The 24,196-nt window shown below is 38.6% G+C and overlaps 1 protein-coding gene across 1 annotated transcript in view; it reads left to right on the top strand.

Annotated features, from left to right (window-relative positions):
* The window catches only part of PIWIL2 (piwi like RNA-mediated gene silencing 2), a 2,846,460-nt gene that overhangs the window by 641,872 nt on the left and 2,180,392 nt on the right, over positions 1–24,196 (top strand). The window contains exon 6 of the mRNA XM_044082113.1: positions 16,002–16,086. Coding sequence (XP_043938048.1) covers positions 16,002–16,086 — 85 coding nt within the window. The remainder of the gene's footprint in view (positions 1–16,001; positions 16,087–24,196) is intronic.

The raw sequence follows: 24,196 nt of genomic DNA on the forward strand, positions 1-24,196 counted from the left end.
AATTCCACTATGAACAAAACACATTAACCTCAAGTGCTTTCACCCGGGCTCTCCTAGGCTTTGTCAAGATAACTTGTAAAGATTACTTCTCTTTTTTTATACAATTCATTAAGAATAATAATTCAATTAATTGTGTAATTTTATAATTAGCCAATCATATGAACTTTCTTATTTGCTTAATAAAAATCTGAACTTTAAAAGCTCTAAATAGTGCAACATTTTAAGATCCTGTATTGCTATTTTTATATTGCAAACATATTAAAAAATGGAAACAAAAGCATATTTTATAAAAACCTATATATAAAATAAAATATGGCATAATAATTAATTAAATTCAAGTTTGTATTATATTATATTTGAATCTAATGTGATGCTCCATATCGTCTATTTTACCCATTTTAAACACAACAACATCTACAGAGTCAAGAATGTTTTGATACTAAAAATGAGGAATATTAATAAATTAATAACATTATGCAATGAAAATTATTCATATAGAATAAATGTTGTGTACTTAAAAATGTAAATATAAATATGATTGTCCATAAATATATACAAATATACATAAATATAACTATAATACAAATGTAAAATGAAAACTTGGATGTATGAGAAGAAATTCCGTAACTTGATAAACTATAACTTAGCTCTCCTTAATTTAAGTACACTACTTATACTGATGGTGTCATTTAACCCAGGTGGTTTGAAAGCATTGAGTCTTAATTGCCATAACAATTCCCTGTACTCAGTCACCACCCCTAGGATTATACATAACTTGTTCCAACACTAAAAACTTAAGAGTCATCTGTTTACAAGTTAGGGAATGTTTGTAAAAGGCATTTGTTGGTTTCTTTTTACTTATTTCGTATAAGTGCTCATAGACACGTTTCTTTAACGTCCTTTCGGTTTTGCCAACATAAAAACTATAACAATGTTGGCAAAACCCTAAATAGACCACCCCTTTTGTATTACAATTAAAGTGGCCAGGGAAAATAATGTTAACCTTCCTAGATTTCAAATATAAACCTTTGTTATTGACCATTAAAGAACATTGCTTACAAGAATTACATCCATAAGTCCCAAACTTAAATTGAGAATTAGTGGTGTTTCTAAATTGATTCATTTCAAGTAGATCTTTTAGATTCTTATTTCTCCTCCTTACAAAATGTGGTTTCTCTGGAATTAATTTATTGATTTCATCATTCTTAGCTAACACAGGCTAATATCTACGAATAATACTCTCAATCTCAGAGCTATTCAAATTAAATGTGTAGAGAAAAGCATTTTCTTTTTCAGCATATTGGTTGTTTCTATTACTGTTTAAATTATTGTGTGGACCTTCTCCTAATAGTAGGACATATTGGTCACCTCTTTTGGAGGAAATTTCTTGAACTAGTGTGTCAAATAACTGTGATGGGTATTCCTTCTCCAAAAATAATGTCCTAAGAAATTCTACTTCATTTTGAAATAAGTTGTCATCACTACACATACGAGAAGCTCTGATAATTTGGCCCTTTACGATTCCCTTCTTTTGGGACAACGGATGATTACTTGTAAAATGTAAAAACATGTTGGAATAACTTTCCTTTCTAAATATACTAGATTGAAATTGGTTCTTTTCTAAATTCTTTTCTAACTTAACATCCAAGTAATGTAAATGATTAGAATTTATTGAATGGGTAAATCTCAAAAAATCAGTCGTAGAACCAATATAACCCATACATTTTTCAAAATCTCTGAGGTCACCTCTCCACAAGATGCAGATATCGTCAAGATATTGCTGATAATGTACAATATGTCTAACCCATTCGGAAGTAAAAATATATTTAGACTCCCAGTAATGGAGAACCGTGTTGGCATATGCAGACGCACATGGAGTGCCCATAGCTACTCCTCTTTTTTGTTTAAAAAGTTCTCCATTAAAGGAAATAAAATTGTTACTCAGAATTGTGTCCATAAATTCTATCAGCAACCCTGTCATGTTAGCACTAAAACCTGCTGAATGAGTAATTACTTCATTAAACCATTCTAAGCCTGTAACATGTGAAATGCTGGGAAACAATTCTATTATGTCTATGGTAACCATAAACTTAGTGTCTGTAAAATACTCCTTTTTTATATTTCTTAAAAATTCCCACGAATCCTTACATAGATGTTGGAATGATGTCACCAGCTTTTTTATTGTGATGTCTATAAACTTCCCTAATGGTTCAGTTATACCTTTGGCTCATGCAACTATAGGTCTGAGCCGTAATGGGTTCAGTCCTTTGTGGACTTTCGGGATACCAAATATTACTGGTGTTAATGGTTTAGGCACCAACAAATAATTGTACAGCTGTTCATTAATTGCTCCTTGCATAAGGTGATCTTCTAACATAAACTTGATCTTTGCATAGGCTATATTTCGTTCATTAAGCTACACTTCACTGTATTGCTGTGTGTCATGCAATAAAGTGTATAAAATAGCTTCATATTCGTGCCTATACATAAGTACCACACCCCCCCTTGTCAGTTTTCATTACCCTGATGTCTTCCATTCTCAGCAATTTTATTAGGTCAGATGCTTCATCAGAAAGGTTTCTGGGGTGTACTAAACCTTTATTTCCCCTGATGTTCCTGATTTCTGTTTCCACTAACTCCTCAAGATTTTTAGCGCTGAATGAAGTGGGGGGTTGAAAGTACTTGATCTGTGAAATAAACTAGGCGTATAACTATCACCCTTAAAATATATGCTTAAATTAAGTTGTCTCAAACAATTTCAAATCCAAAACTTTTCATAATCTCTCTTAATGCTGTTAAAATTACTATTACTAACAATTGTGTTGTTGAGGGTGTTGACCTCAACTAGTAATTTAGCAGCTTTTGCCTCAAGTTGGTGCCTAAACCATTAACACCAGTAATATTTGGTATCCCGAAAGTCCACAAAGGACTGAACCCACTACGGTTCAGACCTATAGTTGCAGGAGCCAAAGGTATAACTGAACCATTAGGGAAGTTTATAGACATCACAATGAAAAAGCTGGTGACATCATTCCAACATCTATGTAAGGATTCGTGGGAATTTTTAAGAAATATAAAAAAGGAGTATTTTACAGACACTAAGTTTATGGTTACCATAGACATAATAGAATTGTTTCCCAGCATTCCACATGTTACAGGCTTAGAATGGTTTAATGAAGTAATTACTCATTCAGCAGGTTTTAGTGCTAACATGACAGGGTTGCTTGTAGAATTTATGGACACAATTCTGAGTAACAATTTTATTTCCTTTAATGGAGAACTTTTTAAACAAAAAAGAGGAGTAGCTATGGGCACTCCATGTGCGTCTGCATATGCCAACACGGTTCTCCATTACTGTGAGTCTAAATATATTTTTACTTCCGAATGGGTTAGACATATTGTACATTATCAGCAATATCTTGACGATATCTGCATCTTGTGGAGAGGTGACCTCAGAGATTTTGAAAAATTTATGGGTTATATTGGTTCTACGACTGATTTTTTGAGATTTACCCATTCAATAAATATTTAGAAAAGAACCAATTTCAATCTAGTATATTTAGAAAGGAAGGTTATTCCAACATGTTTTTACATTTTACAAGTAATCATCCGTTGTCCCAAAAGAAGGGAATTGTAAAGGGCCAAATTAACAGAGCTTCTCGTATGTGTAGTGATGACAACTTATTTCAAAATGAAGTAGAATTCCTTAGGACATTATTTTTGGAGAAGGAATACCCATCACAGTTATTTGACACACTAGTTCAAGAAATTTCCTCCAAAAGAGGTGACCAATATGTCCCACTATTAGGAGAAGGTCCACACAATAATTTAAACAGTAATAGAAACAACCAATATGCTGAAAAAGAAAATGCTTTTCTCTACACATTTAATTTGAATAGCTCTGGGATTGAGAGTATTATTCATAGATATTGGCCTGTATTAGCTAAGAATGATGAAATCAATAAATTAATTCCAGAGAAACCACATTTTGTAAGGAGGAGAAATAAGAATCTAAAAGATCTACTTGAAATGAATCAATTTAGAAACACCACTAATTCTCAATTTAAGTTTGGGACTTATGGATGTAATTCTTGTAAGCAATGTTCTTTAATGGTCAATAACAAAGGTTTATATTTGAAATCTAGGAAGGTTAACATTATTTTCCCTGGCCACTTTAATTGTAATACAAAAGGGGTGGTCTATTTAGGGTTTTGCCAACATTGTTATAGTTTTTATGTTGGCAAAACCAAAAGGACGTTAAAGAAACGTGTCTATGAGCACTTATACGAAATAAGTAAAAAGAAACCAACAAATGCTTTTTACAAACATTCCCTAACTTGTAAACAGATGACTCTTAAGTTTTTAATGTTAGAACAAGTTATGTATAATCCTAGGGGTGGTGACTGGGAAACATCCCTAGAGTACAGGGAATTGTTATGGCAATTAAGACTCAATGCTTCCAAACCACCTGGGTTAAATGACACCATCAGTATAAGTAGTGTACTTAAATTAAGGAGAGCTAAGTTATAGTTTATCAAGTTACGGAATTTCTTCTCATACATCCAAGTTTTCATTTTACATTTGTATTATAGTTATATTTATGTATATTTGTATACATTTATGGACAATCATATTTATATTTACATTTTTAAGTACACATTTATTCTATATGAATAATTTTCATTGCATAATGTTATTAATTTATTAATATTCCTCATTTTTAGTATCAAAACATTCTTGACTCTGTAGATGTTGTGTTTAAAATGGGTAAAATAGACGATGTGGAGCATCACATTAGATTCAAACATAATATAATACAAACTTGAATTTAATTAATTATTATGCCATATTTTATTTTATATATAGGTTTTTATAAAATATGCTTTTGTTTCCATTTTTTAATATGTTTGCAATATAAAAATAGCAATACAGGATCTTAAAATGTTGCACTATTTAGAGCTTTTAACGTTCAGATTTTTATTAAGCAAATAAGAAAGTTCATATGATTGGCTAATTATAAAATTACACAATTAATTGTATTATTATTCTTAATGAATTGTATAAAAAAGAGAAGTAATCTTTACAAGTTATCTTGACAAAGCCTGGGAGAGCCCGGGTGAAAGCGCTTGAGGTTAATGTGTTTTGTTCATAGTGGAATTGTGTTGGTTTTTACTTCGTGACTTTGATTAAAGTGCACTGTGGAATTGCTGAGTGGCACAATAAATCTTTTGCTACAAGCTGCCGGTCCATTTCTTAACGTTATGATAGGTACATAACTTCTTATTTTTTCCTCCCGCTACCAAACCTTCCCTAGCCAAATCTCTCATTTTCCTCTCTCTTCTGTATGCTGCTCCTGTCCTTACTAACCTCCAGTCTTCTCTCCTCAGCAAACTAGAGAAAACCTACAACAAAATAGCTAAGTTTGTCTCCAATCTCCCATATAAATCCCATCACTGCCTTGCCCTTAAGTCTTTGCAATGGCCTGAATTTCCCATACAACTGCTCCTCCCTCAACTGCATATAACACACACAGTTCTTTATAACCCTACTGCCTGTCCCTCTATCTCTAATATTGTAGCACTATACAACCCCCAATGTTAGCTTCGTACATCTGACAAACATCTTATGGACATCTACAAACCCAAGAAAAATATAGGGAAGTCACTGTACAAATACTCAATAGCCCACTTGTGGAACTCCCTCCCACATAATTTAAGAAACCTCTCTCATCTCTCCCAGTTCAAACATGAACTTAAACGCTGTCTCCTAAACACCTGGTCCTGCCCCTGTCAAGCCACAACTTGATTCTAGCTACCCCCTTCCTAAATCTGCGCTCTCCTCTCACATCTTTCTCTATTCTCAAGTTCATACAAACTCTTCTCTCATATCATTCTCTTTCCTCATTTCCAACTCCCATCCATATTGCTCATACTACAAATCACCAACACCCCACTTCCTGTAAATACAACCTTACATCCAGACTAACTCACTGCTGCTGTATGTTGCAGACTGAATCCTGTACAGAACTGTTAATTGGATTATTTCACTTTACTGTATAATTCTCTTGCTATATCTGATAAAAATGTTTGTATTGAATGGCTGTAATTGTAACTGGAGTTTTTCTCCTCTGGTCTCCACTGAAAACGGGCCTTTGGCTCAGTTGGACCAACCCGGTTAACAAATGACAAATAAATAAATAAAATAAATGGCAACATACTATTTTGTATAATCAGCAAAGGTTAAACTGTCTATTGTCAATTTAATACTATTTGTTCAGAATATAATTGCTACATTCTGTGACATTTCAAGTTCAGGCTTCTATTGTTTTTCTTGAACAACTTTGTCAGTTTGATGTCATGTATAAACATTAGTTACCTTGGTATCCACTTAAGTATTATATATAGTCAAGATGGGTTACAAAAACTACAATTCAAGTTAAAGGAATTACATGACTTGTTCTACATATTTACGTATATAAGAAAATTATCATGCTTCACCTTGATGTTCAATGTAGTATATGTCATTTATGACAAGTTAAGACAGTAGTGTTATACACAAGCCCATGTTATTAAATCCCATCTCTAATATCTAAATTCAGCAAGCTGCTTCATCTTATATGCCGATTATATATTTTTTGAAGATTTCCTAAAATACTACATTACATAACTATTGTGTTTTTTTGTTTGGCTGTTGCTTATTTATTTGAGAGACCACAAGCTGTAATGCTTATTCTTATTATTAGCGCCTTCCAAGCATGTTTATACAGTCCATAGACTTTAAATTGAGACCCTTCTAGTTTCTTATTTGTTATAAGTAGATTTCCATCTTCACATACACACACATCAGTACTTCAGGCACGGGCAACAATACCCATCCAGTTTTGCCAAAATACCATTCACTAGTTAATGTGGTGTGTTTCCAGGCTGTTCTTAAAATATCCAAACCAATATTTGTCCTGTTCCATTTTAACAGCCTGTTCTATGCAGTGGCCACTCGGCCAGTGAACCACTCAACACACCTTCCATTCCCACAGATATTTCCACGAAGGAAATCTGATATGACTCTAGCACTTCCCGGCAGCCCCAAACACCCCTAGAATCAGCTATCCCCATGTGCCCAACACGTCCAACCAAGCTCACCTCCCAGACCACTGCAAAGACTTTTGCACAAGACCAGGTGCTCTTAGTCTTTCACAATAACTCAAACTTCCACTCTTATACAAGTCCTTAATGTGTTTGGACCAAAATACATTTTAAATATAAAATTGTGCTTATTATTATTTTTTTTTTATCAAGAGTCAACTTAATGAGCTAAACGAAGCGTTGGGGGACCATCAGTATGTGTAGATGTGGTTTAAAACCGCCCTTTTATTATATGTATATTTTTTAAAACAAAAAACATTGCTGGGAATCATCTTAGAGGCTCCTCAGAGCCCGTTAAGCATTATTGTCACTCTGTCTCTGTTACCATAGCAACCTGGGAGCATCTGTTTCTGTTAGTGTGTCTGTATACTGCATACCAACGCTTCACTTCACTGCAACTTCAAGCCTAAATTCCCTCCCTTTCAGTGAGGCAGCAGCCAGGAAATGAACGGAGAGCAAACAGATAAAAAAAAAAAAAACCTCCCAACAAGCCGCCACAACAAGAGATAACACATTCTTTCAGCCTTCCCACCTCTCACTCAGCAGGTGTATAAACAAACTGTTCTCTTCCAAAATATCCCAAATCCCAGCTCCATCCATCCTCTTCACCTGGATCCAGGCTAAAACACCAAATGTCTCTTCCTAGTACACAAGCATCAGTAAACCTCGATCACAAGCCGCAACCCACAGCTTCCTGGAGACGAAAATGGCAACATACAGCAGCTGCCAGACACAGCTGCTTCCACACATACCACGTCAAGCTTAATCAAACAGCGATCGAAGCTAAGATACCTGCCATAATTGATATTAACTATGTTTAGACAGAATAATAATGACATTTGTACTAGCTGCCAGACACAGTTGCTTCCACACATACCACATCAAGCTTAATCAAACAGCACTAGAAGCTATGATACCTGCCATAATTGATATTAAGTATGTTTAGACAGAATAATGATGACATTTGTACTAAGAGCTTGCTACCATTTATTTAAACAGGATGTACATGACATTTCTAAATCATACTTTAACTGAATAAGGCATTAGTCTGCATGACAGCATTTTTTTTTTCAAAACACTCTACTGTTACTGCTATTATATATGATGCTAATTTGTTGCATTTGAGTCTGAACTCTGATGAATTCATTGACCTTGTTGAATTAGTTAATTAATTACTTAAATTATAAGTAAAAACAATGAAAAATGAACAAGATAAGTATTCACTGAGTTCAGGTATGGGAATAGAAACTTCTATGTTTATATTATATGTTGCTTTGTTTGGCTTATATATAATGCAAATAGTAACCCATCTTGACCTACCTTTGTTTGTGAAGAATTACTGGACTCTTTGAACATTCTGAATAAATCATGTTTAAGAAATCTTTCTTTTAAAAAAAAAAAAAAAAAGTAAAAACAGATGACAAGTGCTGTACCATATCAGTTGATACTTTGAGAGATGTAGTTGTAAAAGTTATTTTTTGGGGGACAGCTATCTTGGAATCATTTTTTTGTTTCTTCTTTGTAGCATCAGTCCAAGGATTTGTTTCTTTTATTCTTTTAAGAGTAGTGGCCATCCATTCCATTTCTTCTGGGACAGACACTATGTTGTTTTTGATAACTATAGTTGCTTCTTGTAAGTTATTAAAGGTTCTCATCTCGTTGGCAAAAAATATCTTGGTCTTGGCTAGAAAGGCCAGCTGTGCTTTAATGTTGTTTTGTTTCAACAGTTTTATTATTGCCCAGACTTATTTCCTTTGTTCTAGTATTCTGGAAGAATAATCATTGCCAAACCGTATCAGGCTTTCAGGGTTATTTTCTCCATGCATATTTTAATATTAGTTCCATGTCCAGAAATGAAAGAAATTTTATAACTATGGATCTAGGTGGAATATATGTTGAGTTAAAAGCAGGTTTCCTCAGTACTTTATGTGCCTTTTCAATTCCAAATGCAAGTCCCCTCTTTCAAATATAAAAAAATTCAGGAATTCAGGTTAAGAATGAAATAATGTCTTCTCCTTCAGTGTTTTCAGACAAACCAAAGATCCTTGTGTTGTTTCTCCTTTCCCTGTTTTCTAAGTCCTCTGTTTTATTAAGTAGCCATGTATTCTGTTTAAGCAGAAATTCTTTTTGGAATTCTTCCTCTTTGAGTCTCCCTTCAATGTCATTTAGTGATGTCTCTATATTTGTTATTGTTGTATGATGTTGCTGTAATAGTTCTTTGAGTATCAGTCTGCTTTTGAGACCGCTATCTTGGAATCAGTTTTTTGTTTCTTCTTTGTAGCATCAGTCTAAGGATTCATTTCTTTCATTTTTAAAGCCATCCATCTTCAAAGATCGTTCCTGTAAGGTAGATGTCATCAATTGCAGTTCTTTTTTCACAGCAGCATCTGGATGAGAATTCCTTTAGTTGTTCATATTCAGTGACTCAATACATCTCCCAAGTTACTTGGCAGGAAAATTTTTGTACATCTCCACCAAAATTAATATTTATGTAGTTTAGTAGTTTATTTATAGATTTCTGACATTTTAACTTGAAAATAATAAATGTTTCCTATATTATTATCAGGACCGGCCTTAGGTCAACTGGGTGCCCTAGTCAAAAGTGCTCCGCCCCTGTAAAACTGCATTTTAATCATTGTAGGTCACACCTGCTTCCACAAGGCTAAAGTTTCAGCATAGATGTACTCTGCCCTCTAAATTAACAAATCGTCCTGTGGGAATACCAGTCGGTTTACGTACATGTGCCTTCATAAGCTGTGATTTGTACCAGAAGAGGGTATTGAAGTAACAAATCATCCTGTGAAATACCAGTCAGTTTACGTACATGTGCCTTCACAAGCTGTGATTTGTACCAGAAGAGGGTATTGAAGTAACAAATCATCCTGTGGAATACCAGTCGGTTTACTTACATGTGCCTTCATAAGCTGTGATTTGTACCAGAAGAGGGTATTGAAGTAACAAATCGTCCTGTGGAATACCAGTTGGTTTACTTACATGTGCCTTCATAAGCTGTGATTTGTACCAGAGTAACAAATCGTCCTGTGGAATACCAGTCGGTTTACTTACATGTGCCTTCATAAGCTGTGATTTGTACCAGAGTAACAAATCGTCCTGTGGAATACCAGTTGGTTTACTTACATGTGCATTCATAAGCTGTGATTTGTACCAGAAGAGGGTACTGAAGTAACAAATCGGCCTGTGGAATACCAGTCTGTTTACTTACATGTGCCTTCATAAGCTGTGATTTGTACCAGAGTAACAAATCGTCCTGTGGAATACCAGTCGGTTTACTTACATGTGCCTTCATAAGCTGTGATTTGTACCAGAGTAACAAATCGTCCTGTGGAATACCAGTTGGTTTACTTACATGTGCCTTCATAAGCTGTGATTTGTACCAGAAGAGGGTATTGAAGTAACAAATCATCCTGTGGAATACCAGTCGGTTTACTTACATGTGCCTTCATAAGCTGTGATTTGTACCAGAGTAACAAATCGTCCTGTGGAATACCAGTCGGTTTACTTACATGTGCCTTCATAAACTGTGATTTGTACCAGAAGAGGGTATTGAAGTAACAAATCGTCCTGTGGAATACCAGTTGGTTTACTTACATGTGCCTTCATAAGCTGTGATTTGTACCAGAAGAGGGTATTGAAGTAACAAATCGTCCTGTGGAATACCAGTCGGTTTACTTAATGTGCCTTCATAAGCTGTGATTTGTACCAGAGTAACAAATCGTCCTGTGGAATACCAGTCGGTTTACTTACATGTGCCTTCTTAAAATGTGATTTGTACCAGAGTAACAAATCGTCCTGTGGAATACCAGTCAGTTTACTTGCATGTGCCTTCATAAGCTGTGATTTGTACCAGAAGAGGGTATTGAAGTAACAAATCGTCCTGTGGAATACCAGTTGATTTACTTACATGTGCCTTCATAAGCTGTGATTTGTACCAGAGTAACAAATCGTCCTGTGGAATACCAGTCGGTTTACTTACATGTGCCTTCATAAGCTATGATTTGTACCAGAAGAGGGTATTGAAGTAACAAATCGTCCTGTGGAATACCAGTCGGTTTACTTACATGTGCCTTCATAAGCTGTGATTTGTACCAGAAGAGGGTATTGAAGTAACAAATCGTCCTGTGGAATACCAGTTGGTTTACTTACATGTGCCTTCATAAGCTGTGATTTGTACCAGAGTAACAAATCGTCCTGTGGAATACCAGTCTGTTTACTTACATGTGCCTTCATAAGCTGTGATTTGTACCAGAAGAGGGTATTGAAGTATGAAGAAAATTAGTATTAAAGCAAACTTGGAACAGTCCCTCAAACTACTCTGGTACTGAAGAAAACCTCAAGTTTTTCTCTTCATGCTCTGTCGTATAGGTTTACAGTTTTCTTTTGAACATGTCTTCCTTTGATGCTTCATCCTTTGCAGTTCTCTCCTTCATTTTGATCTCTTATTTCACATATAGCAGTTCATCTGGTTGCTTATTTCATACTTTTTTTTCATCCATTTCCATTTTTTGTTGTATATTTTTCAAAAGTCTTGCTTTCTTTTAACACTTGAATACATTTGTTTTTTTATTCCGGTTTATTGGAAGCTGTATCCTGCGTCAGTCTGCTTCCTGATGATCTGTCATTCATGTTTCCCAGCCACTTTGTTATTCTTTTTTTTTTTTTTTCTGTAAGCAGATTTCCGTAAATCTATGATTTTTACAATCTGCTCTTGTAGTTTCTCATTTTTCACATTAGGAGAGTTTCAGTTAATGTGCTACTTGGTCAGTTATTATTGTGAAAGTCCAGAAAAGCCAGATTATCAGCCCATTGTGACATCTCTTTGAACAAATGCATCTGTTTAAATAATTCTGTTTTATGCTTTCACAGTTTTCTTGCAAGTAAGGTCGATTGATGGGTATTATTACTTAATGGTACTGATGGACAGTTGGATTCAAACTCTGTAAAGCATTTAAAATTAGTGTTGTATTTCCATCAAATGATTGAGCGAACTTGTATGCATCAACTCAAGTTAATTGAGAGAATTATTTTTTCTCCATCTTCCTTTTCCTCCTGATTGTTTTTATTTTTAATGCTACTGCCAAGGAGAAGTTACTTAATTTCTGAAGTTTACACCACACTACATTAGAAAAGCTTCTCATGAGTGCATATTATTAAGGATCCTTTTGTTTTCTCCGCCATGGTTTACTACAGAAGTTTTCATGTGCACACTAATGCAGTTATTCAACAAAGTAATTAATACATCTATGAGAAAGTAATATTAACTAAAGTCAGTGTTGTACTAAAAGATCCATCCCATCTCTTAAAACTGGAGTTGCTTCATTTTTGGTGCACAGTAGAACAAACTGCTACACAGGACAGATGACACTGCAGTTGTAGTCAAGTTGTCACTGTGTTCTCTCTCTCTCTCACTGAAATTCATCTTATAAAATGGAAGATTTTCTTTCTATAAATGTAAAATGTGAGGGAAAAAAATGACGTCCATCTAAGCTGAAGCCAGTAGAAGTCGTCTAATCTCAGTTGTTTGTCTTTCGGCAGCGGAACTCCAGTCCGCTAATGATTGGCAGTAGATGTTTTTATGAAACGCCGAGGTGCCAGCTCGACGCCCAACCTTCAACAAAGGCACGCCCATTTACGCACGCCTGTCTTTCGAATGCTACCCACCCACGGGGAGGACATGCAGACTCCACACAGAAGGCACTCCCAAGCCCAGCCGAGAATCGAACGGGAGAACCTCTTGCTGTGAGGTAACAACGCTACCGCCATACCACAGCAGCATCCTAACACTAAATTCTCCTTAAAGACAGCTTTTAGATAATATGGTTTGCAAACAAGCTACTCCTTTATGTATTAATGAGCTTTTTTCCAGCAATTAAGCAGGGATCTAATACATTTAGTCTTAGTGAAATGCCACTTTTACAGAAAGATCTGACAAAAATAGCACTAGCTGAAAATAACAAAAAGTACAAGCCAAGGGCAGATCCCTTCACATCTCCATGCAGTGGAACACCCTTGGGAAGTGAACTGGCATTTAATTACGACTAACTCAGAGGTCACCCCATCACAAGGCAAGCACATTCCCATAATGTAGCTTTTTTGGAAAAGTTGAAATTCAGCTAATAGTGTTCAGGTAAATACAGGTCAGTGACAACTGTTTGTCAGATTTATGACTACCTTTACCTTACTTAGGTAAGGCTGTTGCAGGCTTCAAAATGCCACATTACCCGTGCCTTTCATGTGCAATTTTTCAGATGCCATTAATTTGTGACTTGTGCCTTTACATGTATTGCCTAAATATGATTTTATTTTTCTTCTTTCTGAAAGTATTTATGAAAGTTGCAGTATGACCTACTGTAAATAGAATTTACTTTATGCATAGTGTTGTTATTTACATGTGAACCTGTAAACCACTTTGTGTATTGCATTCTGAAGCTGAGACTATCTTTGTATTGTTTTTTTCCCTGGGCCTCTACTGAAAATGGATATTCCTATTTGGGCAATCCCACTTAAAGTGAGTGAATGACTGGAAGAATAAACAAGTAAATATATGTAAGTCTTGCTGGGATTCTGCTTGTATCATTTCAGATTTCATTCAAAAATATTATAATTTTCTGAAAATAGCTTTCATATTAAAAGAAATTTATAGATATGAAACACTATTGAAGAGCTGCATGAAAAAGGGAAGTTTCTTAAAAAATAAGATTAACAATTTAGCTGAATGTTTTATAAAACTAGTAGATAGATCTACCAAATTGCAGTAAGATAGTTACTGTTTTGCATGCAGAGGAATATCTTTTCTTTTTAAATACAGAAAAGTAAATTATAACTTGAAATCTGTGGAGATGAACCGCGATGATGCATGTGAAGCACGGGGACCGCCTGTGCAGATGAAGCATGTGAAGCATGGGGACCGCCTATGCAGATGAAGCATGTGAAGCACAGGGTCCGCCTGTGTAGATGAAGCACGTGAAGCATGAGGACCGCCTGTGCAGATGAAGCACGGGGACCGCCTGTGCAGATGAAGCACGGGGACCGCCTGTGCAGATGAAGCACGGGGACCGCCTGTGCAGATGAAGCACGGGGACCGCCTGTGCAGGTGAAGCACGGGGACCGCCTGTGCAGATGAAGCACGTGAAGCACGGGACCGCCTGTGCAGATGAAGCATGTGAAGCACGGGGACCGCCTGTGTAGATGAAGCACGGGGACCGCCTGTGCAGATGAAGCACGTGAAGCACGGGGACCGCCTGTGCAGATGAAGCACTTGAAGCACGGGGACCGCCTGTGCAGATGAAGCACTTGAAGCACGGGGACCGCCTGTGCAGATGAAGCATGTGAAAGCACGGGGACCGCCTGTGCAGATGAAGCATGTGAAAGCACGGGGACCGCCTGTGCAGATGAAGCATGTGAAAGCACGGGGACCGCTTGAGCAGATGAAGCATGTGAAAGCATGGGGACCGCCTGAGCAGATGAAGCATGTGAAGCACGGGGACCGCCTGTGCAGATGAAGCACGTGAACCGGCTGTGCAGATGAAGCACGTGAAGCACGGGGACCGCCTGTGCAGATGAAGCACGGGGACTGCCTGTGCAGATGAAGCACGTGAAAGCACGGGGACCGCCTGTGCAGATGAAGCACGTGAAAGCACGGGGACCGCCAGAGCAGATGAAGCATGTGAAAGCACGGGGACCGCCTGAGCAGATGAAGCATGTGAAAGCACGGGGACCGCCTGAGCAGATGAAGCATGTGAAAGCACGGGGACCGCCTGTGCAGATGAAGCATGTGAAAGCACGGAGACCGCCTGTGCAGATGAAGCATGTGAAAGCACGGAGACCGCCTGTGCAGATGAAGCATGTGAAAGCACGGGGACCGCCTGTGCAGATGAAGGATGTGAAAGCACGGGGACCGCCTGTGCAGATGAAACATGTGAAAGCACGGAGACCGACTGTGCAGATGAAGCATGTGAAAGCACAGTGAGTGATTGGAAAGATCTCAGGCTGACATCTGTAGTGCCCACCATTCAGTCTTGACCTCCTATCACTGTTTCAGTGGAGTTTGCTTAATTCTCCCCATGTCTGCACTGGTGTTTTGTGGCTGCTCTGATTTCCTGGCTCAATTTGTCAGGTGAGAGGACTTGTTTGCACCATGTCAACAGCCTGCAGTAGGAGTTTTGTCAGCCTGTTAAATTCATCCAGTCAGCTATGGAATTAGAATTTTCACAGTTCTAGGTTAAAACTAAATATTTCCATTTATCTCCTCCACTATTGTCTTGTTATTCCTGTTTTATGCATCCAATTCACATTCCCTCTCCATCCTGTTGTAAGAGCAACAGTAGTTTCCTAAGTATTTATTCATAATCTTATCTCCTCCTCCACCATTGAAAGATCCCCCCTCTAAGTGATCTAAGGGGGTATAAGACTGTAGAATGTTAGAGCAGGGCAGTTTGTAGGGTGGAACAGTAATTTGTGGGCTGTTATGATTTGGAGAAATGTCCTCCCGCATTATATTCAGCTGGACTCCATTCATTGCTGCTGTCCTTCCTCCTATGCCCCACCCAGAACTCCTTGTGGTACTGCATCGTTGGTCTGACTTGTGTGATGGAGCAGTAGAATGACTTTGAGTTTATCCTCAGGATATGTCCTGTAATGCCATTGGTCTTACCAGGGACTTTATTCTATATGTGATTTCTGCTCATTTGGGCCATTGTGAGCATCTGTTATGAATTAGTGGCCTAATATTTGTATAATGTTACCTCCAGTTTGTTTATTCTACAGGAATTGTTCATTTTCTTTTTCGTGTGTATCCCTATATGATATTTAAAATACTAATTCTGCATTATTGTCTTCCAGAACTAACTATGGAATCACAATTAAAGAAAAAGAGCAGCCTCTGCTAGTTCATAGACCCAAAGCAAAAGTGGGTCCAAAGGGAGAGGTAAGTGAAGTTGCATTAAGCTTCAATTTTTCTCTGCCAGTTTGGTCAAGAAGTATTTCATAAAGTTTCTTTTATTGTTATGATTCTTTGATTCTTCCAAGTTAGATCCTTTAGTTTTCTTTACAATTTTCCACGTTTTCATGTTTTATTTACTTTGTTTTTCACTTGGGAAGTGAACTGGCACCCTTCTCAGACCCTTTCAGGTATGACATGGGCAGCAAGGGCAAACAGATTTATTTATTTCAGTTTGATTACCGGGGAGGTCCACTAGGCTTGGTGGCCCGTTTTCAGTGGAGGCCCGGGGAAAAAAGCTCCAGCAGGAAACAGCAGTTTAATTAAATAAAATTCAGATACAGTTGTATTACAAATAACAGCAATAAAAGAAATAAAATGTTAACAAATTCAATTGTTCTAGGGGAAATACTGGCTTATGGCATGAAATTAGGATTTACTAATTAGGTATCTATGTTGAGTATATTAAAGAGGTTAGGTAGGTAAAAGAGGTTAGCCAGGAGAGAAGTGGGATGATAGCTTGAGAGGTATAGACTGGAGAGTGCAATTGCATTTCCTGTTTAGGCAGAGGTAAGAATGAAGATGTTTTTTGAAGATGTTAAGGTTGGTGTAGGACCTAATTGTGTAGGGCAGGGCATTACATTTTTTGGCTAGGGTAAAGGATAAGAGTAATTGAGTTGCGGGGAACTTAGGTTTTTGTACGGTGATTAGGTTTTGGTGAGAAGATCTAAGTGATCTAAGGGGGTATAAGACTGTAGAATGTTAGAGCAGGGCAGTTTGTAGGGTGGAACAGTAATTTGTGGGCTGTTATGATTTGGAGAAAGTCAAGGTGATTGGGGAGTTCAAGCCAGTTTAGGGAGTGAAGGGAGGTGCAGTGATGAGAGGAGGATTTGGCATTTGTGGCAAATCTAGAGATTTTGTTGTAGCATTGTTCCAGTTTGGAGGTAAGTGTGGAAGATAAATTAGTGAGGAGGGGAGCACCATACAGAAGGGAGGGAAGTAGGAAGGTAGAGGCAAGGGTAAGTCTGGTGTGAGGAGAGAGGAAGTGGTTGTTTCTATACAGTAAACCAAGTTTTATGTGTGTTTTTTTTATGTTTAGCTGGATATGGTCATTAAATTTTAGTTGGTCATCAATTATAACGCCGAGAAGCTGGGTGGAGGAGACAATTTCAATGGTGGAGGTGTTGTGGCTGGTAATTAAAAATGAGTCTTTATCTAGAGAGGATGATTTAGATGGGGTGAAAAGGGGGATCTTAGTTTTGTTTGCATTTAGGGCGAGATGATTTTGGAGCATCCAGTTTTCAGTGGTTGAGAAGGCACTCTGTGTTAGGGCTTTTAGTTCTGTTAGATTAGGGGCACAACAGATTAAAGTGGAATCGTCAGCATATTGCACAATTTTGGTGTTGGGAATGGCTTTATGGAAGTCATTAATAAAGATGTTGAATAATAGTTGGCCGAGTATGGAACCTTGGGGTACTCCAGTGGGGGTAGGAAGGAAAGTAGAGGTAGCTAGGCCCCATTTCACAGCTTGGGACCTGTTTGAAAGTTAGCTGGGGAACCAAGAAAGAGTTTTTTGGCAGAGGTTGAGATTAGAGAGGTGGTTTAGAAGGTGGGAATGAGAGATGGTGTCAAAGGCTTTGGATAAATCTAGAAGAACAGAGGAGACTATGTTACCGGAGTCACGTGCTGAGTTGACAGAGTGCAAGAAGGAAAGAAGGGTGGAGGTAGTACTGTGTCCTGGGCGGAAGCCGTGTTGAGTAGGAGAGAGTAGTTGGTGTTTGGTAAGGAATGGCAAGAGCTGCAGGTGGATACATTTTTCAAGAATTTTGGAGATAGGGGAGAGGATGGCTATGGGACGGAAGTTGGAGACGGTGCAATTTTTGCCACCCTTGTGGAGAGGCAAAATGAAGGCAGAGTGCCATAGTTTGGGTACGTAGGATTTGAGTAAAGACCTATTAATTAGGATGCTGACAGGTATGGCAATAGAGTCAGAAGATATTTTTAGGAAGGAGGATGGAATGCTGTCAGGGGCATTGGAACAAGACTTTAGTTTTTGGAGAAGTTTCTTTATTAGGTCGGCGGGTACAGGTTTGAGTTCGAAAGAGGGGGGCAAGAGATAAGGGGACAGAAGATTGAGCAGGGAGGGGGGAGGGTTATTGTTGGTGAAAGTCTTGGTTAGCTCAGCAATAGAGGAGGTGAAAAATGAATTGAAAAGGGAGGCTATTTCAAGGTCAGATTTACTGGTATCAGCGGAGGGGTTGCTTGTTGTACCTGGTCTAAGGAGGGAATTAATAGAATTCCAGAACTGTTTGGGATTTCTTGCATGGTTTTCTTGTAGTTTGATGTAGTAAGACTTTTTATCTCTAATGACTTGCTTTTTGACTAGGTTTCTCAACTGCTTATATTTAAGGAAGATTTCTGGTTGCTTATGTTTAAGGTGGGCTTTCCAGGTTTTATCTCTTTGAAGCATTATCTTTTTTGTGTCATTGGTGAGCCAGGGGGAGCTATTTGTTTTGACTCTTTTTGTTCTAATAGGGGCTTGGGAGTTAAGGACAGTTAAGAATGTAGAATTGAAGTAGTCAACGGCTTTGTCTAATGGTAATGTTTTTAGGGGGTTCCAGTTGGTTAGCTTAAAAGAGTTAGAGAAGGAAGTAGGGTTAAAGTTAGGTTACGAGTATGAATGTAGTGGTGAGAGTGAGGGGAGAAGGGAGTAGCTCAAATGGCGAAGGCAGAGAAATGGTCTCCTAATGAGTCAGGAGTGACGCCTGATTTTATAACTTTGTTTGGATGAGATACTAGGATCCAGTCGAGTATTGTGTCAGGGGGATTAGTTTTGTTGGGTCGAGTAATGGAATTAGTAAGTTGAGTGAACTTGAATAGGTTGATGGCTATAGTGGGATTGGCGTTATTGATTTTTTCCCAGTCAATATTTACATCACCCAAAATGAAGGTTTCCAGGTTAATATTGGAGGAGGTCCAGGAGAGGATGTCTTCTAGAGTATTAGTATTGTTACCAGGGGAATATAAAGGCTAATGATGCAGATGCTTTTATGGTTGTTTATTTTTAGTAAACCAATAACAATTTCTGAGTTATTGAAAGAGGGGATGGGGTTAGGGTAGGGAGAAATGGACAGGAGGTTGGAGTAAAGTAGAGCAACACCACCACCTCTTTTATTTGGTCGGTCAGATCGGAGACAATGAAATCCTGGAGGTAGGAATTCTGAGTCAGTAATGTGAGGTTTTAGCCATGTTTCAGTGATAGCAGCTATGTCAGGAGAATTGCGACTGAGCCAGGCATGGAAGAGGGTTAATTTATTTTTTAAGCTTTGGGTGTTAATAGTGAGGAATTTGAGATTTTTGCTAGAGGATTTGTTGGAGTATGGGAGATTAGTGGGAGAGAAATTAGGGCCTGGGTTGGGGTGAATGTTGCCAGATAAATAAAGGTAAGGGGGGGTGGGGGATGTTTTTTTTTTATTTGTATTTTGTTGGAGGAGGGTAGTAGGGATTTGGTTTAAGTTTGAAGTTATTATTTGAGGTTGGGGCATGTTTACTTTTAATAGAAGGGTAGGGTGGGAGGGAAATAAGGAAGCAGAGCTATTATGGTAGTGGAACGTAAGGAGGTTCTGGGGAGTAAGAGGAGGAGAGAGTATATGGAAATTAGTATAGTTGGATATTTGGTATAGGTATAATAGAAGGAAGGGGAAGGGTGAGAGTAGAAGGAGTTTGGATGGAAGGGTGGCCATGGTAGTTTGAGTTGGTAGGAGGTGATAGAAAAAAGAAGGTGATGAGATGTTAGGAGTGTGGGGGGAGTGGTCAAGGGAGGAAAAGATGGGGTGGAGGAAGGGGAGGGGCAGGTGTATCAGGATTGGTTGGTGGGGAGGGAGTGGCTGGTAGGAGGGGAATAAATGGAGCACTGGGGGTGGGTGGAAATTGGGGGCAGGGTAGGGGAGCGGACTGAGCCCGCAGGGTGAATGGAGCAGGAAGAGCCAAGGAGGCGGGAAGCCCTGATAAACAATCAGTAACCTAAGACTGGAGAAGGAGAACTATAGCAGGGGGTGCAGGTATATGGTTGATGCAATCTATTTATATGCATTTTAGTGTAGCCTTGTCATCCGACATGCATCATGGAAGTTGGAGTGTCCAGAAGAAACCCACACAGGTACAGGCGAAACTCCTAAACTGCAAATGGGTCAGGATTGAACCCTAGCTACTAGAGCGTTGAAGCAGAGATCTTGGACTTTGAAAACAAACTTGAAATATTTTAGTTATTTTCTTTATTTTGGCATTTCTTTTATTTGTGTCTGGAAATCCTGTCACTGCTATGACAGCAGCAGCCAAAAAGTTGCACTTTTTCACTATACTTCGTTGTGGAATTGGACTATTTGTCTCGTCAGTGTTTTGTGTTATTTATGGAAGCCGCGGTGGTGCAGCGGTAGCATTGTTGCCTCACAGCAAGAGGGTCTCCCGTTCGATTCTCGGCTGGAGTGCCTTCTGTGTGGAGTCTGAATGTCCTCCCCGCGGTTGAGTGGCATTCGAAAGACATGCGTAGAATGGTCGTGCCTTCGCTGAAGGTTGGGTGTCAAGCTGGCACCTCGGCACCCGTAAAAAATCTAATGCCAATCATTAGCGGACCGGAGTTCTGCTGTGGCGACCTCTAACCGGGAAAAGTCGAAAGAAGAAGAATGTTTTGTGTTGTTTTGCTGTCCTAAGGATTGTTAGAATGACACTGTTAAAAAGATTTTAGTAGATTTTTAAATTGCTGCCTGCAACAGTTATCTGTATCTGTGGCAAACAGAAGATAAACTAAGTGTTGTCTGTCCGTTCTTGTAGATATGCACAACATGTTCTATTCAGCATCTAGTCAGAATTTACAGAAATAAGATATAAGAGCACCACTGAGGGGAGTTATCATAATTGCATTGCATTATGGATACCGAAAATAATAAAGTGCTGCAGCCAGGCAATATGAATGTTCAATTTTATGGGTGGTTTTATAAAAAAATTATCCACTGGGCTGTCATTCTCCAGGCCAAGTAGATAAATGGGGTCTATGTTTTAAACACGAAAGCTGTAAACAGCAAGTACATGTACATAAACACATAAAGGTTGATGTACAAAAAGAGTGAAATACGTAATCGGCGAAAATAAAAATGCTGAACGTATTTTGTCATGCAGGTAAGCACAAACTAATTAAATTAACACATTTTTGCAGGGGGACAAGACCCCCCCCCACTTCCCCTTACTTAAATATACCAACTCCGAGACTAAACTACAGTGGGGAAAAGGACATATTTCCTTATCCCCACTATCGCTTTGCTGGCCAAGCAAATATGTTCTGCGTTTTCATTTTCGCTGATTATGTATTTTGCTCTTTTTTTAGATTTACCTTTGTGTCGATGTACATGTATTCGCTATTTTGCAATTTCATGTTTATGATATTGACCTGATAAATGGTAGCTGCATCATCTGGACACTCCTTAATGGGTGCTATAGTTTGGTTTGGCCTCTACTTAAGTCGTTAACTTTTTTTTAGAGGAGCTCAAGATCAGAGATGATTGCTCACATTTGGTGCTGGCAAACACTATGGATTCACTGGCAGCAGCGTAATTATCATTTCTGTTTTTCTGCTGGTCTGTTTCTGTTCTGCTGCTAGTGCAAGTGCTTTAAGCCGCTCACTCAGAGATGCCATGGGCGAAAATTAATGTACTGTCATACTGCCAAAAGGATGGTGGTGAATGAAAATTCCTTTTTGTGGAATCCATCCAATAGCAATATAGTGTGATGGTTGGAAGACAAGTCATGCCTAGCCCTATTAGAGGTAAATCCTTTCCCAAGGTGTCGTTGTAAACCTTGCCAGAGTGGTACTTGTCCTTGACAGGTGAGAGTCCAAGTTTCTCTTCCACCTTGCTATACTGATGGAGGTCTGAAGTAGGGGTACCCCTGGCTTCCACATTAGAGGGCACGTTTTCCATGGTATGGATGCTGGACAAAATCCTGCTTGTCAGCTGGAGTTTGAGGCTGACTAGCATGATTCTTGGGAGCTCTTTTGAATCATCCAGTCAGGGTGTGGGATACTCGAGATAATGTTTCCCTTGCCTTCTTCCAGGCTTAGCAGAGTCTTGGCCCTTGCTTTAGTAAACAGGGATGCTTTGGGCTATGCTGCAAAAGGGCTGTCAGCTGAAGGTCTGTGTAATCAAGCAAATGTTTGGTTGCTAGAGTCATGGTTGTAGGACTGCATCCTTAGAAATGTGCTTAACGACATCACTGAAACTAGTACAGGCATTTTCTGTGTGCTTAGTTTGGTAGATGTCAAGCTTTGTAGGTTTTCTGTTGTCTGACATCTTGCATGTTTCACTTGCACACTCGCCCATGAGCAAGACTTTGAGTGGGCTGTTGAAAGTGATGGGAAAGGGGATGTGGATTTCCTCCCTCTTAGGTTAATATGAGGAGTCTAAAGACTGTAGTTTGTGGCATCTATCTTTTCTAAATTCCTGACTTTGTATCTGGGCAAGAATATGAAGGAGCAATATGTCTTCATACCAGTGAACCTGGTTGATAGATATGGTATCTTGGAAGCCTAGTGGCACCTTTTCTTTTGGCTGTTCCACGACCGAATTGAGCGAGTCCCATTCCATGCACCTTTATGCACAAATTTATATAGACTTAAGCTCAAACTCAAGGAAGATACTCAAGACTTTTCAGCACTCAAACCTCAAAGAAGGAACATATGAAATAAATAAATAGTTTTAAGTCCTGATACAGCAGACATGTAGACTCTCCTGCCACACATGTACTTAGATTTCGGATGCATGGCTAGGCTTAAAAAGGCCTTTGTGGTCAATAATCTAGTAAACACCTGTGATCCTATGAACTTATCAGTTCAGCATGTGTCCTTGAGACCACATTTTACTGCTGTGGCTAGACAAGGAGTCAAAACACCCTGTACATGTGTGGCAGAAGAGTCTACATGTCTGCTGTATTAGGACTTAAACTATTTATTTTATTTATTTCATATGTTCCTTCTTTGAGGTTTGAGTGCTGAAAAGTCTTGAGTATCTTCCTTGAGTTTGAGCTTAAAGAAAATCTCATTCAGAGTCTGGTGCAGCTTCTATGGTAGGCTTTTTTAAAGCCTGATATACTGCTGTACTGACTCTGTGGCCAGGACTACAAACTCTAAACTCTGGCATGTGCCTGTGCAGAGTGGAAGGTCTAAGGTCCCTCTTTGTTAAGGAGAAACCCTGGAACAGTATTCTTAATGACAACAAAGTAAGTGAACTGAAGACCTTTTTCCTTACCTCTGAAAAAACAGACAAGGGCTCAGTACTGTATGGAAGTGTGATTCCCTTCAATTATCACAGAAAGAGGAAGAGGTCTCCTTAGTACACAAAGAGGATTGCCAACTGTAGCAGTTCTACCTCTTCATTTCCAGTCAGATTTCCCAAGATGATGACCCTGCTTGCTCAACTGCAGCAGTATTGACCAGTCTGAGGCTGCCTATGGGGAAGACAGTTTTCCAAGTTACTCTTCTTTGGAGAGCCATTATCATTTTGAAATGGTCACCATCACTGTTGGGTTGCAGCTAATATGTCATATTTCAAGAAAGGGCTCAGCTGAGAGCCTTTAATGGAACATGAGACAACCTCAGACTCTGTTGAATAGAATCGCAGAAGCTGCTGCTTATTCAGAACAGAGTTGAGTTTTATTCTCATAAGTGTTTACTATGCTAATAAGCACAAAGGCCCTAGCCATGCATCCAAAATCTCTGACAAGTTATGTTACCTTTGATAAGTGTAAGCAGGGGCTTGGGAGATGAAACATTTACAAGAAGGGGCCTGGGAGATGAACCATTTACAGGTTGCCTCTGGCCATTATAGACATAGGTGCCAGACCAGGCATGAATTTCCTGTTGCCATCTGGTTGTCCAAGTTGCATTTGAATTGAGTAAGGGAGGAACTCTACTTAACATGGATAGGGAGCCAGCCTGTTCTAGAGATGGGCGTAGTCTATGGGATACATACCTGTCTTTCCAGCAGGTCTTATTTATATTGCAGGTGAGGTTTATGTCTTTAGAACAGGTAATTCTGGTGCTATTTGTTTT

This window comes from Protopterus annectens, chromosome 9.part0, assembly GCF_019279795.1.
Source record: "Protopterus annectens isolate FY-2018-M chromosome 9.part0, PAN1.0, whole genome shotgun sequence".
In the NCBI taxonomy this organism is placed as follows: domain Eukaryota; kingdom Metazoa; phylum Chordata; order Ceratodontiformes; family Protopteridae; genus Protopterus; species Protopterus annectens.